Source organism: Chaetodon auriga, chromosome 6 (genome assembly GCF_051107435.1).
Source record: "Chaetodon auriga isolate fChaAug3 chromosome 6, fChaAug3.hap1, whole genome shotgun sequence".
NCBI lineage: Eukaryota > Metazoa > Chordata > Actinopteri > Chaetodontiformes > Chaetodontidae > Chaetodon > Chaetodon auriga.
The window spans coordinates 26,924,886-26,939,122 of NC_135079.1; the positions used below are offsets into that span (position 1 = coordinate 26,924,886).

Sequence of the window (14,237 nt, forward strand, 5' to 3'; positions counted from 1 at the left end):
AATGGAAGTACTGGCACAAAATGAGGTGAAGTAAGACCATGCAGAATGACACATTTTTAATGTGGATTTAGCTAAGCCAGATTGCATATAGTGAGTTGCAGACAGCATCTAAGTTTGCAGGATCATTGTGTTTAATCTAGCACAGTTTGAATAAACAGTGGGCAGGTCAGACTGGATGCCATTGCCTCCGGGCACAGTTGGCGAAACTTCTTTGATATAATGAAGTGGCCTTGGGGAATTACACGAATGGAGAAATTAAGATGCCCAAGCAATAAGAGCAACTCTTTTTTTTTTCTTTTTTTTTTTTAAGAAATGGCTACTGCCTCTTGCATGTTTTTTCATAACTTCTCTGATGCAATTCAGTTTTTTCAGAGGTAGCGAGGCTGTCATGCGGTTGCGATCTAAGGTGATGCCTAGAAATTGTATTGATTGAAGCGGACCTAAGTTTTTCTCTACGGATAGCGAAATACCCAATTTTGCGAAAGTATGCTTGAGAGCGGAGATGCATCTGTCTGGTTTTGAAAATCATCTAGGAGATGAAGTATAAATGGCAGTTGGCAATTGTTCAGAAGGATCCAGCAAAGACTGTCTGCCAAGGTATCAAATATTTTAGGGCTACTGCGACAGCCGAAGGGGAGTGAGAAATACAACATCTCTCCATTTAACGGCAAAAAGATGCCACTGCAGATGGTGTAAAGGCATCAGTTTGAAAGCGTCTATGATGTCTGCCTTGGCTAGCCATGCACCCCTCCCTGCTTTCTAAATAAACGTAATGACATCGTCAACAGAAGCATAACACAAAGTGAAGGGTGCCAAAGGAACTACACTGTTAAAGGTCCCATATTTTGAAAAACTCACTTTTTCTGGGATTTGGGGTGTTATTTTGGGTCTGAAATAAGACCGTCCATGCTTTTTTTTTTTTTTGAGTGAGATACGGATTTCTGAAAGCACCCTGCCTGCAGCTCCAAACAAGCCGATTGAATTCAGTGTGGACGCTGACCTAAGAAGCCATGACATTTGCATATTCCCACCCACCAGCCACCACCCATCTCACCTCCCATCATCTGCCATTTCATTATCAAAAGCACCGTGTTAGGAATCATCATGTTGAGGCGCCACGTGAAGTGTTCTGTTGTTGGCCGTAAAGTCGAGCACATTTCATTTGGCTCCCAGGACAGAAGAGCGGTGTGGATTGAATTCATTTTTGAAGTCCTCGATACAGTTGGCAAAAACCTGTTGGTGTGTGCTAACCACTTCGAGGCTGACTGTTTCTCCAACCTCGGTCAGTACAAGGCAGAATTAGCCAAAAGACTTTTTCTAAACAAGGGGCCACTTCCAACTTTGCGTGGAATACCTGCAGACGAGGGTCATGTAAGTATACAAATAATTAGCCGTGTGTTTATTTTGTAGATTAGTGTGAACTCTTGCGTGTTGTAGGGTGTGTTTTGCCATATAGCACAAGCTAGCGCTAAGCTTGTGCTATATAGCTTGTAGTTAGCAATCAGCATGGTCTCCACATGCAAACCCAGCGACCCAGTTGGTCAAGCAATACATACACAGACCCCTGCCAGTGCCAGGTTTTAGCTTTGGGAATTTGTGAAAAAAATATGTTTGGAAATATTTTCTAAACAGGAATATGTTAACATAGCCCAGGGCAAAACGAGTGTATGGTTGAGACTGCTACATCACAGCACTTTTTACACTCCAATCCAACCATTCTGTGTAATGAGTTTCTTCTCTTGGAGTTGAGTGATTCTTTTTTAAGGCTGTATGTAGCTGTTGGCATTGCTATACATGTAAGATAAAGTTGATGTCACTTCTCTTTTTTACATTGGCCAGCGCATCATTACAGTTACCTGCTGTTGATCAAGTGTAGCAGTGAGCTGTTGCAGCCTTTAGTGCTTGAATTTATACTGTAACAGTGCTGTCATGTTTTACTCCTAAGTATGCCGTGTTATCATAACAATATACTCTTGTTACAGCTGTCAAGGCTACTGTCCTGCAAGGACTAATGTTGTAAGGCACTGCATTACAACAAGAATGCTGATAGAGGACAAGCAACTACATCATCAGGGGATCGTCTTTTCAAACTGAGCTCTCCAAAGTCCATAAAGGGAGAGTGCAGAGCCAAACCAGTGAAGACTAAGGCCACTTTCCTGGGCATCAGGAAACTCCCAACATATCTGAAGTACGACGTATGATGGGATGACTACACGAATTATCTGCCCAAGGAAGCCCCAACACCAACCCACAAAACTCCTATAGGCTAGATACCTGTAACGACTAAGAAAATTGAACAATATGTTAGTCAACAGGTTCTATAATGTCAGCATCTGTATTCACATTTTTCTAATTTTGATTCAGTGAATCCTTCACTTGTACTGTATTTCCAAATATTCATGACTGTGGTCAATAAATATTTATTGTACATCTGTAAAATGTTTCATGTGAATAGATGTGTAATATACAGTATTTGCTTAGGAAAAACTTGGCTATATGTTCAAGAAAAAATCCGATTTGAATTTGTGGCATTGGCTGACTATATTTAGTTTATTATGGTGTGAGTTATTATAGATAAAACGCACTGCTCTGTCCCCCGTAGCTGTAAAGGACTGTAGTCAGCCCTGTAAATGTTGCACCCGCTCTGCAGCGAGAACACATTTAGGCAAACAGGTTCTAAATCTGGATGGTCGATCATGCATGGAGGCCTTTCATCCAGCTGCTGCAGCTGTCTTGTAACCTATTATGCATAACATAAAGTGAGTATCTGCAGTGGCATGTTATCTGCAATCATACACTGCGATCATAAGTGTAGGTAAAGATAATGTGACCTGTGGCACCTCCTGGCAGCATATGTTCTTAGGCTCTGACTGCATTGTTGCACAATTTCCACATGTGCACTGATGAAAACAAATAAAAAAAATCATGCACGTATAAAGCTAAGGAACTAAGAAACCTTGCATACCAGCATTTTCAACCAATAATAGCACCGATGTTCTAGATTTCAATGTGTGTGCTCTAGCTAGCTACTTTTTCTCAGCCTGATGTGAATGGCCAGTAGTGCTGGTCAGCAGTGTCCTCTGTGGGCGCTCTGCCCATTCATGTGTACATGAGAAGGAGCGCTGAAATAACAGTGCAGTTAGAACAGTTAATGTCTCAGCAACCCAGTGGTTGCTAGAAATCCCCTCCTCTTTATGTAAACAACCAGGACCTTCAGACTCTCCGCTTTCATATGATACCAGGCTTGTGTGGTTTGTGTGACGTGGTGAAATCAGCAGTCGCACTAAAGTGCATATACGCTATTTTCGTGTTTTCGCTACATGACCATATAATTTCTTGGGGTATGAATTATGTTTCGTTTGGGTGACAGTGCTTGGTAGAGGCTTTCAGCTGTGTTTCTCCCTGCCATTCTGGTATGCTACAAGTTAGGATTGGTGCTTCCTAGCATTGACCATCTGAACTGCGGGCATCTCATCCTGCCCCCTGTACAGGCGGCGCTCGTATTGAAGAGAAGAAGATAGAAAGACATTTTTTGACTAGCTATTCAGAAGCGTCCTGCTGAATTCCCTGAGTCTGAGGTTCTGTAGGAGCCTCCCCTCTCGTCAGGATTTGATTGAGGTTTGAACATGTACGGTTGAACTACAAAAGCACTGGGTCTGTTCATTGCCGCCGCTACTTTCACACGGGTAGTGCTACGCGAGTCTAAGCTCTCCCCGTTACCACGGTAACATGAGTGGGACAGCACCAGCTCATTTGCATTTAAAGCTACAGACACCAAAAACAGCACATTCTGAAAGGGACTGAATCAGAGGGAAATAGAGGGAGGCGAAAATCTTTTCCTAAAAGCTATTTCCAGCAAACAGCTTCAAAAACATGTTTTATGGAAATCATAGACTTACGTAACTTATTGAAAAAGCTTCATAATATGGCACCTTTAAAGCAGATTGCAAGTTATTGCAGATGAATGACACGGACAGGAGTGACATGACAGGAGTTGATGGCTTTATTTCTTGTTGTTTTTCACCAGGGAGGCATGTCTTGGGCACACTGATTTAGGATGCCCACAATAGCTGCAAGCGTGAATGTATTTACAATCAACAAACTTGCACACATTCTCATTAAAATCGTAGCACATAGGAGTCATAGACGGCGAGTCTCTTCAGTTTGGGAGCTTGAGGCAGACACAAATTAGAGGAGTGAGAGAACGAGCCACAGGTTGTGCAGGAGAGAGCTTGATGGTCTGTGAAATGTCTGCTTATGAGAGCTAGGTCAACTACTGACCAGTCCAGTCTATGTTTGAACCTCTGGATGTACATTGTGGCTTTTGCAGAGAATGATTTATGATTAGTCATAAAATAATGTTCCTCCATAGGACAGAAATGATAATCAAGTAGGTGTCCAACTCAGCCCTATGGTTGGGATAGACTTCACAGATGATGTCTCCGAATATTGAATCATTGAATTTAGCCAGAGTTAGAGTTTTAGAAAGCCTGTATTTCAGCATAATTCATACATGTGCGCAATCCACAATACGTCCGTCAATTATCTCTGATCGCAAGATTTTTACCAGATTGATGCCATTACTTGCTATAATCTGGTTTGTCAGTTTGGGGGAAATTGCAGCTGCAGGTGGAAAGAATGGCACCCCTGTCAAAATTGGGACTGCAGTTCCCAGTGATCTCCACAGGATTGTGATGCCATCGGTGGTCACTGGTGTGACATCACTGTTCCACGCTGCAGGAATTGGCCCCTGGCCAAGGAAGAAGTATGGAGGGAGGTAACCAGACTGGCTGGAAAAAAATAGCTCATAGAGGGTGCTGAAGTGGACTCCAGGGCTTGAATCCTGGAGTTCATGTTGGCAAGTGATGATTGAATGTTGGACAGTGCTGACGAGACAGGGTCATCCTGCAGGTCCACGGAGATGGCTGGTGGGGTTGAGACTGCTCGTTTGGACAGCAGAGAGGTGATGGGAGCTGGAACTGCAGCAGAATTGGGGAAGCGGTTCTTCCTTTTCTTAGTAGCATTCCTGGGAAAAGAGGAATTGGAAAAAACTGCAGATAGTTGTTTGTTATGGATGTTTTCCGTGAATAATGAGAAAAGCTCTTCATGAGAAGCTCCACCTGGAGTCTGAATGTTACTCTTGAACAAGGCTTCCAGGAATTTGGGCACTTTCCAGTTGCTAATTCTGGTAGTATTGAGAGTTTTACTTTCCAGGCTTAAATACAGCACTCTGTTTGTGCCAAAAAGGAGCGAAGAAGAGAATCAGCTGAAGCTAGAAAGCCAATTGAGCTTGACCTTGGTGCCTTGCAAGAACTTGTTGTCCACAGGCCTCTGTGAAAAGCAAGGTTTTTGAATAACAACTGATGCTATGTCAGTCTAATATATAGGAGGAGGGCTCATCCCCTCCTGACATAGGCGTCACAAGTGCTAGCCAATTATGGCTGGGATAATGTTATTTGAGGTTCTGATGAGATCACGCAGGAGGCATTCCCCATAATGAGACATGAAACAAATGCTATGAAAGAAAGCCCAAAATTTTAAATGAACCAAACTGACATATAAAAATTTCCTTGATAAGTTTAGATCATCAAAATCCATGGATGATTGCGAAAACAGGATTCTGATAAAATTGAGACAAAGTCAAAAAATTTGACAATTTTAGAGCACAAGACATTGGCACAAAAATGCAGATGAAAATAGAGATGAAAATTATGTGAGAATTTTCACTCTAGGTCAAGCCGTTTTAGAGAAAAAAGCTACATAAACTTGTTTATTACAGTGCCACCTTGATGTCAGTGTCACTTTTTGTGCCTGAGTGTTTAGTGGAATTTGAGGGGGCTTGGACCCTTAAAAATCTGGGGGTGTAGAGTTAAAAAGAAGTGAGTTTACCAGACCTCTGTAGCCTACTCCTCATCTCTGTTTGCAGCAAGTCACTACTAGTATAACATGCTCAAATCTCCAGACAAATGCTTGGCACCCACGTTGCAATGTGGGTAATGTAGGCACCAGATTTTGATGAGGATTAAAAAAAAGACAATTTCTCAATTTTGATTTGATTTTTAAACTGTCAATCGTGACTCTGACGATGTTATAGGAGTGCAATGCCAAATCTATGTAGTACTCTTTAAAGTGTGTTTGTGTGTGTGTGTGTGTGTGTGTTTCAGGTTACACACAAGAGGAGAGGGTGGAGATAGCTCACCGTCACCTGATTCCAAACCAACTGGAGCAGCATGGATTAACACCTCAACAGCTGCATATACCACATGACACAACGGTGGATATAATCAGCAGGTCCGCAAAGACACATGACACAAAAAACATAAATAATAAGGAAACAAAACTAACTAAACATAAGCGCAACTTAATTAAAGAGGTACACATCCACATATTATGGTGCTGTTCTTGCCCTTACAAATTTTATTTCTTGGATGAATTAAAGAAATGTGGCTCTCATAGCCGTAGCACATCCTTTCAAACTGTTGCGAGGTACTACACACTGTGGTTTCACAACTGTAGACATCGCACCCCCAGGCCCTCTTCCTTCTCATCTCTGGTGACTTTAATCACGTTTCCCCCAAGGTTCAGTTCTCAGCCCCCTCCTCTTCATCATTTACCCAAACAACAAACCCTGGGTGTTCCCAGAACGGAAGCCCTATTGAGCGAGAAGTAGAGGGTCTTTAGATCAGGGGACAAAGATGAGCTGAGGAGGATGCTGAGGGATCTGAGATAAGGAGAGGCAAGGACAGCTACAGGAGGAAGCTGGTGGAACGCCTTCAAGGGAACAACACCAGAGAGGTTTGGAGCGACCTGAAAACCATCTCAGGCCACAGCAGTGACAGCGCAGGGGACTCTGAATCTGGAGACCAGAACTGGGCAAATGAACTGAACCTGTTTTTCAACAGATTTGTTTCTACCCCAGTTCCTTCCCCCACCAGACCCGAAGCTGCTACATCTCCACAACCCCTCCCTCCCGTCGCCGCACCCCTGACACCAGCAGTAGCCTCTTCACACCACTTAACCCCCCTCTGCTCCGCATCACAGACTACACTCACCTCCCCCCACGTCACTCTACAGGAGCCACCCCCTAATCTCCTGCCCAAGCCTCTCCATAACAGCTGATTGAGGAAGGCTACATGCCCGGTTCAGCTCCAGACTGCTCAGAGACTGCATAGATCAGCTCTGTGTGGTCATACAGCATGATTTCAACAGGAGCCTCAGTCTGGAGAGAGTCTCCGCCCTTTGGAAAACTTCCTGTCCCCAAGACCGTGTATCCCAGGGAGCCCAACCACTTCAGGCCAGTAGCCTAACCTCCCACCTGATGAAGACCTTAGAGAGGATTATACTGAACCACCTGATGAGCAGTGAGCTGGACCACCTACAGTTTGCATATAGACCAGGTATTGGTGTGGAGGACGCAGTCATCCACCTGCTCCATTGATCTCTTTCTCATTTGGAGCATACTGGAAGCAAAGTGAGGGTCATGTTTTTTGACTTCTCCAGTGCTTTCAACACAATCCAACCATCACTGCTCAGGGAGAAGCTGGAAGGTGCTGGCTTAGACTGCCACCTGACTGCGTGGACCATCAACTACCTCACCAGCAGACCACAGTATGTGAGGCTTTGCAACTTTGTGTCCAATGTGGTAGTTTGCAGCATGGGGGTTCCACAGGGGACAGTGCTCTCTCCTTTCCTCTTCACCCTTTACAGATCAGACTTCAAACACAACACCAACAGCTGTCACATTGAGAAGCTCTCCAATGATACAGCCATTGTTGGACGTGTAGGGGAATGAACTGGAATACAGGGAGGTCATAAACAACTTTGATTGGTGTGGACTGAACCACCTGCACATAAACACCAGCAAGACGAAGGAGATGGTTATTGATTTCCCAAGGAAGGTGCCACAGACTACACCTGTGAACATCCAGGGCTTGGACATTGAGATCATTGGGGATTACAAATACTGGGGTGTTCACCTCAACAGCAAACTGGACTGGACAAACAACACAGATAGCCTGTACAGGGGGTACAAGCTGGTAACTTGACTAGATTTGACCTTTTAATTGACAACTACTAATTTATCCAGCTCTCCAGCTGTCTTACCAATGTAAAAAAGCAGAAAAGCCCACCACCAATGATCACTGTTACCCACATAGCAAAAGAAGCTGCAGTGCCAGTGAAACCTCATCTCCACATAAAAGTATTCATCTGTTATCTGTGTTTGTTATTTTAGGTACACCCGTGAGGCAGGTGTGCGTACCCTAGAGAGGAAGATTGGGGCAATCTGCAGAGCTGTGGCTGTGAAGGTTGCTGAAGGTCACAGAGTCCATAAGTCGGAGGCTTTGACAACTGAGTGCCCAACACAGCAGGGAGGTAAGAGCCTGAGCTTTTTCTGTGTGTCTCTGGACAGACTGGACTGGTGGGATGTGCAGGGGGGTCAAATCCTTACCTGCACTCTCACTCACAATAACATAAATCTACTTATATGTGTCCATACTAGCATAAGTTAAAGTTTATTAAAATGATTTCAACAGGAATCAAATGTTGTCTTAATTGAAGTACTTTCAGTCAGTAATTGCTGTAAATAGAAAATACTGCCTCATCTAGCTGAAACACCATCTACTCAGGTTACCAGAAAAAATGCGAATGAACGCCTGTCACCATCCACTACTGTTGTGTGAATATTAGGAGTTGGTTCATGGAGATAAGCAGTAGGTGGCACCAATTTTCCAGTCAAGTGGCAAAAAATGTAGAAAACATGATGCAAAGTTTGTTTCATGTATTAATGTGAGGAAGGTTCGGTCTCCTCATTGCTGATTGAGCTCATGTTTTCATCTGCAATCCTTTATCATCTGTTCTGTGGAGCAGAAGGTTTAAGTCACATGCTTCATGTGCGTCATAAGTTATTCTTTACTTTATATTATTAATGCATTTTATTCTGTTTCAATTGCACTCTGTCAAATTTTTCTTTTATCAGTACATCAACTTTTCCACCTCAGATGCATGGAAAAACCTCTTGGCAATAATTGCCTGGATTTTTTTTTTCCCTGGCTTTTCCACTGTTATTTCCACTTTTCCACTTTAATACACAAATTAAAAATGTGCATGAAAACAGGTGGATGGAAACCCAAGGTTGTACATTGCACACCTGTTTTCACCATCACTAATTAAGCAGATGATCTCTCCTAATATCACAAAACATGCACGCACACACAAATTCTGTGTGTGTGCACGTGTGTGTGTGTGTGTGTGAGTGAGATAAACTGATTAATCAGATGAATTGAATCAATGGATAGAGTTTAAAATTTTAGCACACTGAAAAACAAGGCCTGCTGAAAAGGGGCAACAATAAATTAGAACACCTGCACAGATGCTCTTGATTTTTGTAGACCTGTGCTCAGGTCCAGGTATACTGCCAATTAAATGAGGTCACTAAACTCCATGCAGGCTTTTTTGTTGGTTGATGTTTTCACATGTCCGTAGGGAAAGCGCGGGTGTAATTAATGATATAAAAGATTGGTCTGTTCCATTTAGGGGTTTTTGTTCCAGGGTCCTTGTGTTGTTAATGCTGGCTCAGTGCTATGACGTAACGGGGCACTTGAATAGAGCAGAGCGTTAACATTTTTAATGAAAATAGTTACACCTATGGGCAGCACGGTGGTGCAGCAGGTAGTGCGTGTGCCTCACAGCAAGAAGGTCGCCAATAGGGCCTTTCTGTGTGAAGTTTGTATGTTCTTCCTGTGCATGCGTGGGTTCTCTCCGGGCACTCCGGCTTCCTCCCACAGACCAAAAACATGCTCATTAGTTTAATTGGTGACTCTAATAATTGTCCTTAGGTGTGAGTGTGAGCATGAATGGTTGTCTGTCTATCTATGTTGCCCTGCAATCGACTGGCGAGTTCAGGGTGTACCCCGGCTCTCGCCCGTTAACGGCTGGGATAGACTTCAGCCCCCCTGCAACCGCAAAAGGGATAGTTGGTATAAGAAGGAAGGAGGTTACACCTATGCGTTTCCTGTAGTCAAAATATATCTCTCATTCCATTCCAGAAGTCTGAATGATAAGTTGTCCTTCCTTTAGTGATATCAGTCAAGAAGGAAGGTAGTGCTTGTCAATTCAAAGGGAATCACCAACACTGACCAGACTTTTTATAGCATAGTAAATAAAAAAAAAAAACTTCAACCGCTAGAATATTCATGAGTGAATTATTTATTGGACAGACCATTTTCTCATAGAACACTGTTTGACATACACTCTGTTTATATAGACTGTTTAATGTGTGTGGTAAACAGTAATATTATTTAACACAATATTTCATGTCAGCTGCTGGATGTGTGTGTGTGTGTGTGTGTGTGTGTGTGTGTGTGTGTGTGTGTGTGTGTATGTGTTTGTGTAACAGCTGATTTTCCAGTCTCAGTTGTAGCTGTTGTGTATCTCTCTCTCTCTCTAGATTTGTTTCTCTGTACAGTATGTAAGTGTGAATGGTTACAGCCTGCATTGAGCTTACATGCACTTAAGTAATGGGATTATTCTTCACACTGTGCAGTCACCTGATTCCAGAAACATGGACGTTAATGAGAAATGTTTTTTCTTTAAATGTAAATAGAAAGGAGTGTTTAGCTGCTGTTGATATGCGGCATAATGAATAAGTTATATGCCAACATCCAAAGGTAGTTCTCAGTGGGATTCATTTCACTTAATGTGTGTCCAGACAAGGCGGCCCTCCCGGAGATGCCCATAGTGATCGACCACATTGCCCTGAAAGATATCCTCGGACCTCCACTGTTTGAAATGGAGGTAAGCAGAAGAGCTGCGTGAGGCAGAGCATCTGTAGAGAATTAGCAGTGTTCATAATCCACAATTACAGAAGCCTGTGCTGAATTGACTATTAATATATCTATTATATAATTTTTTTTTTCTGTGCCTGTCTTAACTTTCTGGACCAGCTCATGATGGCAGCCTGTGAAGATGTCTCACAGCTCCAAAACAGCTGCTGGTCGTAAAGTCAGCATTGTTGAAAACATAATGTCGCAGCTACTTGACGTGTCACACAGTGCAATGTGCAACACAGTACAGTACAGTTGCTCTTCTAATGCGGTCTTCTCTTTTTCCTTCTTTAATTTCTCTATTTTCTATGTTCTTCTCCCCCTGCACTTTTCTCTCCCTCCTTTTCTTCACACTCTGCTCTCTTCCTCCACTATGAGGTCATGTTGGCCTAGTGTTTCACATTCATACCTGAATATTTGAAGCTTACAAGCTCTCCCTGAAGTCCTGTCTTCTGATTATTCCACCAAATACATCTTTACAGATGTGTTTCATATGTGTGTGTGTGTGTGTGTGTGTGTGTGTGTGTGTGTGTGTGTGTGTGTGTGATGGAAGGTCTCTGAGCGGCTCACCCTGCCTGGTGTGGCACTGGGTCTGGCCTGGACCCCCCTTGGTGGTGAGATCATGTTTGTGGAGGCTAGTCGAATGGAGGGAGATGGTCAGCTCACTCTGACCGGACAGCTGGGAGACGTTATGAAAGAATCCGCCCATCTGGCTATCAGCTGGCTCAGAACGAATGCTAAAACCTACCAGCTCACCAACAGTGAGTTCACATAGATGTACACACGTTACATTCCTTTACAGAAAATAGGCTAAGTAACATGCATTTACACTTTGTTTGCCTGTGTCTTAACAGTGATGGGAGGTCCAGATCCGCTAGAAGGGACAGACATCCACCTCCACTTCCCCGCTGGAGCTGTCACCAAGGATGGCCCCTCTGCAGGTGTTACCATAGTAACCTGCCTAGCCTCGCTGTTCAGTGGCCGATTGGTCAGATCAGATGTTGCCATGACAGGAGAGATCACGCTACGGGGTCTTGTGCTGCCGGTGAGTTATCACATTCAACACAAAATACATGTGAGTCTATTGACAGATTTAAGAGACTGGATTGGTCTGTCCACCTCAGGTGGGGGGTATCAAGGACAAGGTGCTTGCGGCCCACAGGGCAGGAGTGAAGTGCGTCATCCTCCCTAAACGCAATGAGAAGGACCTCGAGGAGCTTCCAGCCAATGTCCGAACCGACCTTGACTTTGTCACCGCCAGAAACCTGGACGAGGTTCTGAATACCACCTTTGATGGAGGATTTCCAGGGACAGCCAGCAGCCACCCACACCCTCAGCTGACCAGCAAATTGTAACACACTGATGAAAATACACACACACAAACAATGTGAAGTGAAGAAGGTGAATGGAGGAGACAGTGTCATGTGTCAGTTTGGACATCTTAGAGTGACTTTTCCCTGACAGTTCCCTATTCAGTTCCAGGAAATAGCTCTTTAAGTTCGTTTTTGCTGTTGAGATTTTCATTTTTAGAGGATTACCTTCCTATTGAAGATATAATTTGAGGTAAATGAAGCTACAATTCAGATCAAGCCCTGTAGGGGAAATCAGTTTACATGGACAGGGCACAACAACTCCATGATGACAAATTATACTGGTATGGTATCTTTGTTAATCTCATATTAGCACAGTGCAGCCATTTATAGCTAACATTGGCTGAGGTATTTCAAGTCCAGTTCACATCACTAATCATTGTTGTCATGTTGGTGTTTTTGGGGTTCAGCCTCAGTTTTTCTAGACTGGCTGCTGTTTTCTTGGATATTTACTTCATATTAGCACTGCTATAGACAAGTTAAATGGATGTGAGCTTATTAATGCCACAACACATTGGTGAGCACGTATTGATTTAGTTTGATTTGTCACATTTTGAAAAACTGAAAAGCACATTCAAAGCAGTCAGCTGAGACGGTTTGTGTGTGTGAGAGATGGTCTGGATACCTGCAGCCTGTTTGAGTGATTGTATTTAATCACACATTGTAATCCAGTGTAGCCTGACTTCAGATATTTGATGGATGTTTTTTCAGGTGTGGTGTGGAAACAATTTATCTGGCCAAATATTCTTATAATGACACAGCCTTTATCCAAAATGCCATTTTCTGGCACAATGAATCATACCCATTTAATGTCTAGAATCCTGTGCATCTGTGGGCCAAGCCTACGTTGTATGAAGAAAGTGAGAAACTACAGTAAAAGGTTGTCAAAATAGTCCTAAATATAACTCTAATCATCAATAATTGAAGTTTCTACTGGAATGCAGTGTAAAAAGGGATATGAAGCTTTATGCCTCCCCTATCTTCTGTTAGGTGCACTTGAAAAGGAAAACTGTTGAAAATGATTCAAATTATGATGAATGTTAACCTCAGCTAGGGGGCTAACTGAAAAGCTCAGTGAGTTTAGCCACACATGTTTTCGGCTAAGCGCGCTGAACAGTCCGGTCATGAAAATAAATGAAAGTACATTTCTTTTACCCATTAATGTTTAGTGAACTGAATGGATTTCATGGATTGAACTTTGACTGACTGAGGGTTAAAGGAAAAGGATAAAGCTTTATATTTCTTTTGACTGATTTCAATAATTTATCCAACAAATTTTTTGAATTATGTATTTAGTTATGGCTGACACCTCTTTTTGGACTCCTTGAGTTGCATTTAACTTCATTTCAGGATTCGATTTTTTGTTAACAAATGTTTGTTAACTTTATTTTACTTCAGGGCTTTATGATATCTGTCTTACAGCACTGTGTTAAGTCTTCCCTGCAGAAAAGAAGTAATTTCAACACAAGGGTCAGTGCCAATGACAGGCAGACACATTAATATGAAAGATGGGTGGTGTTGAAAACTGTAGCACTAATGACTTTTAAATACCACACAAATCTAATCTCATACTAAACCATGTTGCATGTGTCCCATTAAATAACTGTAAACATCGAGACATCGAGAGTTGAATTAAAGATGGCTGAAATTGTATTGTATCAGTATGTGTGTTGGTGTACATGTATCTTGGTTTCAATTTTGTGCCACAGATGTGAGCCCCCCCCCCCCCCCCCCCCCTGTAATGTGAAACACCAGCATGCAGTGTCTTTCTTTTCAACATTTCGACAGCCATGAAAACATTAACAGACCCTAGCAGAAAATTTTGCACAGATAAAAGCCAAACACATCAAAAGCACAGCTGTGGGCTGTATGCATTATAGAAATCTATTTTCTTGCAAACATCAGCAATGACACTTTATCAGTGATCTTCAGTGTGACAGATTGATATCAAATCTTTACAAATGATAAAATACAAAAAGTCAAGTGTGCCCCTAATACATCCCTGTCTGTATTTGTCTCATTACATTGATAAGAAGCAAAAAAT

The 14,237-nt window shown here is 42.7% G+C and overlaps 1 protein-coding gene across 1 annotated transcript in view; it reads left to right on the forward strand.

Moving 5' to 3' along the window:
* Positions 1-13,844, forward strand: part of lonp2 (lon peptidase 2, peroxisomal) — a 30,826-nt gene extending 16,982 nt beyond the window's left edge. Inside the window, exons 12-17 of the mRNA XM_076732580.1 lie at positions 6,165-6,291; positions 8,234-8,373; positions 10,709-10,794; positions 11,377-11,584; positions 11,678-11,868; positions 11,948-13,844. Of these exons, the coding sequence (XP_076588695.1) occupies positions 6,165-6,291; positions 8,234-8,373; positions 10,709-10,794; positions 11,377-11,584; positions 11,678-11,868; positions 11,948-12,178 (983 nt within the window). The 3' untranslated portion in view covers positions 12,179-13,844. The remainder of the gene's footprint in view (positions 1-6,164; positions 6,292-8,233; positions 8,374-10,708; positions 10,795-11,376; positions 11,585-11,677; positions 11,869-11,947) is intronic.
* Positions 13,845-14,237: the final 393 nt, after the last annotated feature.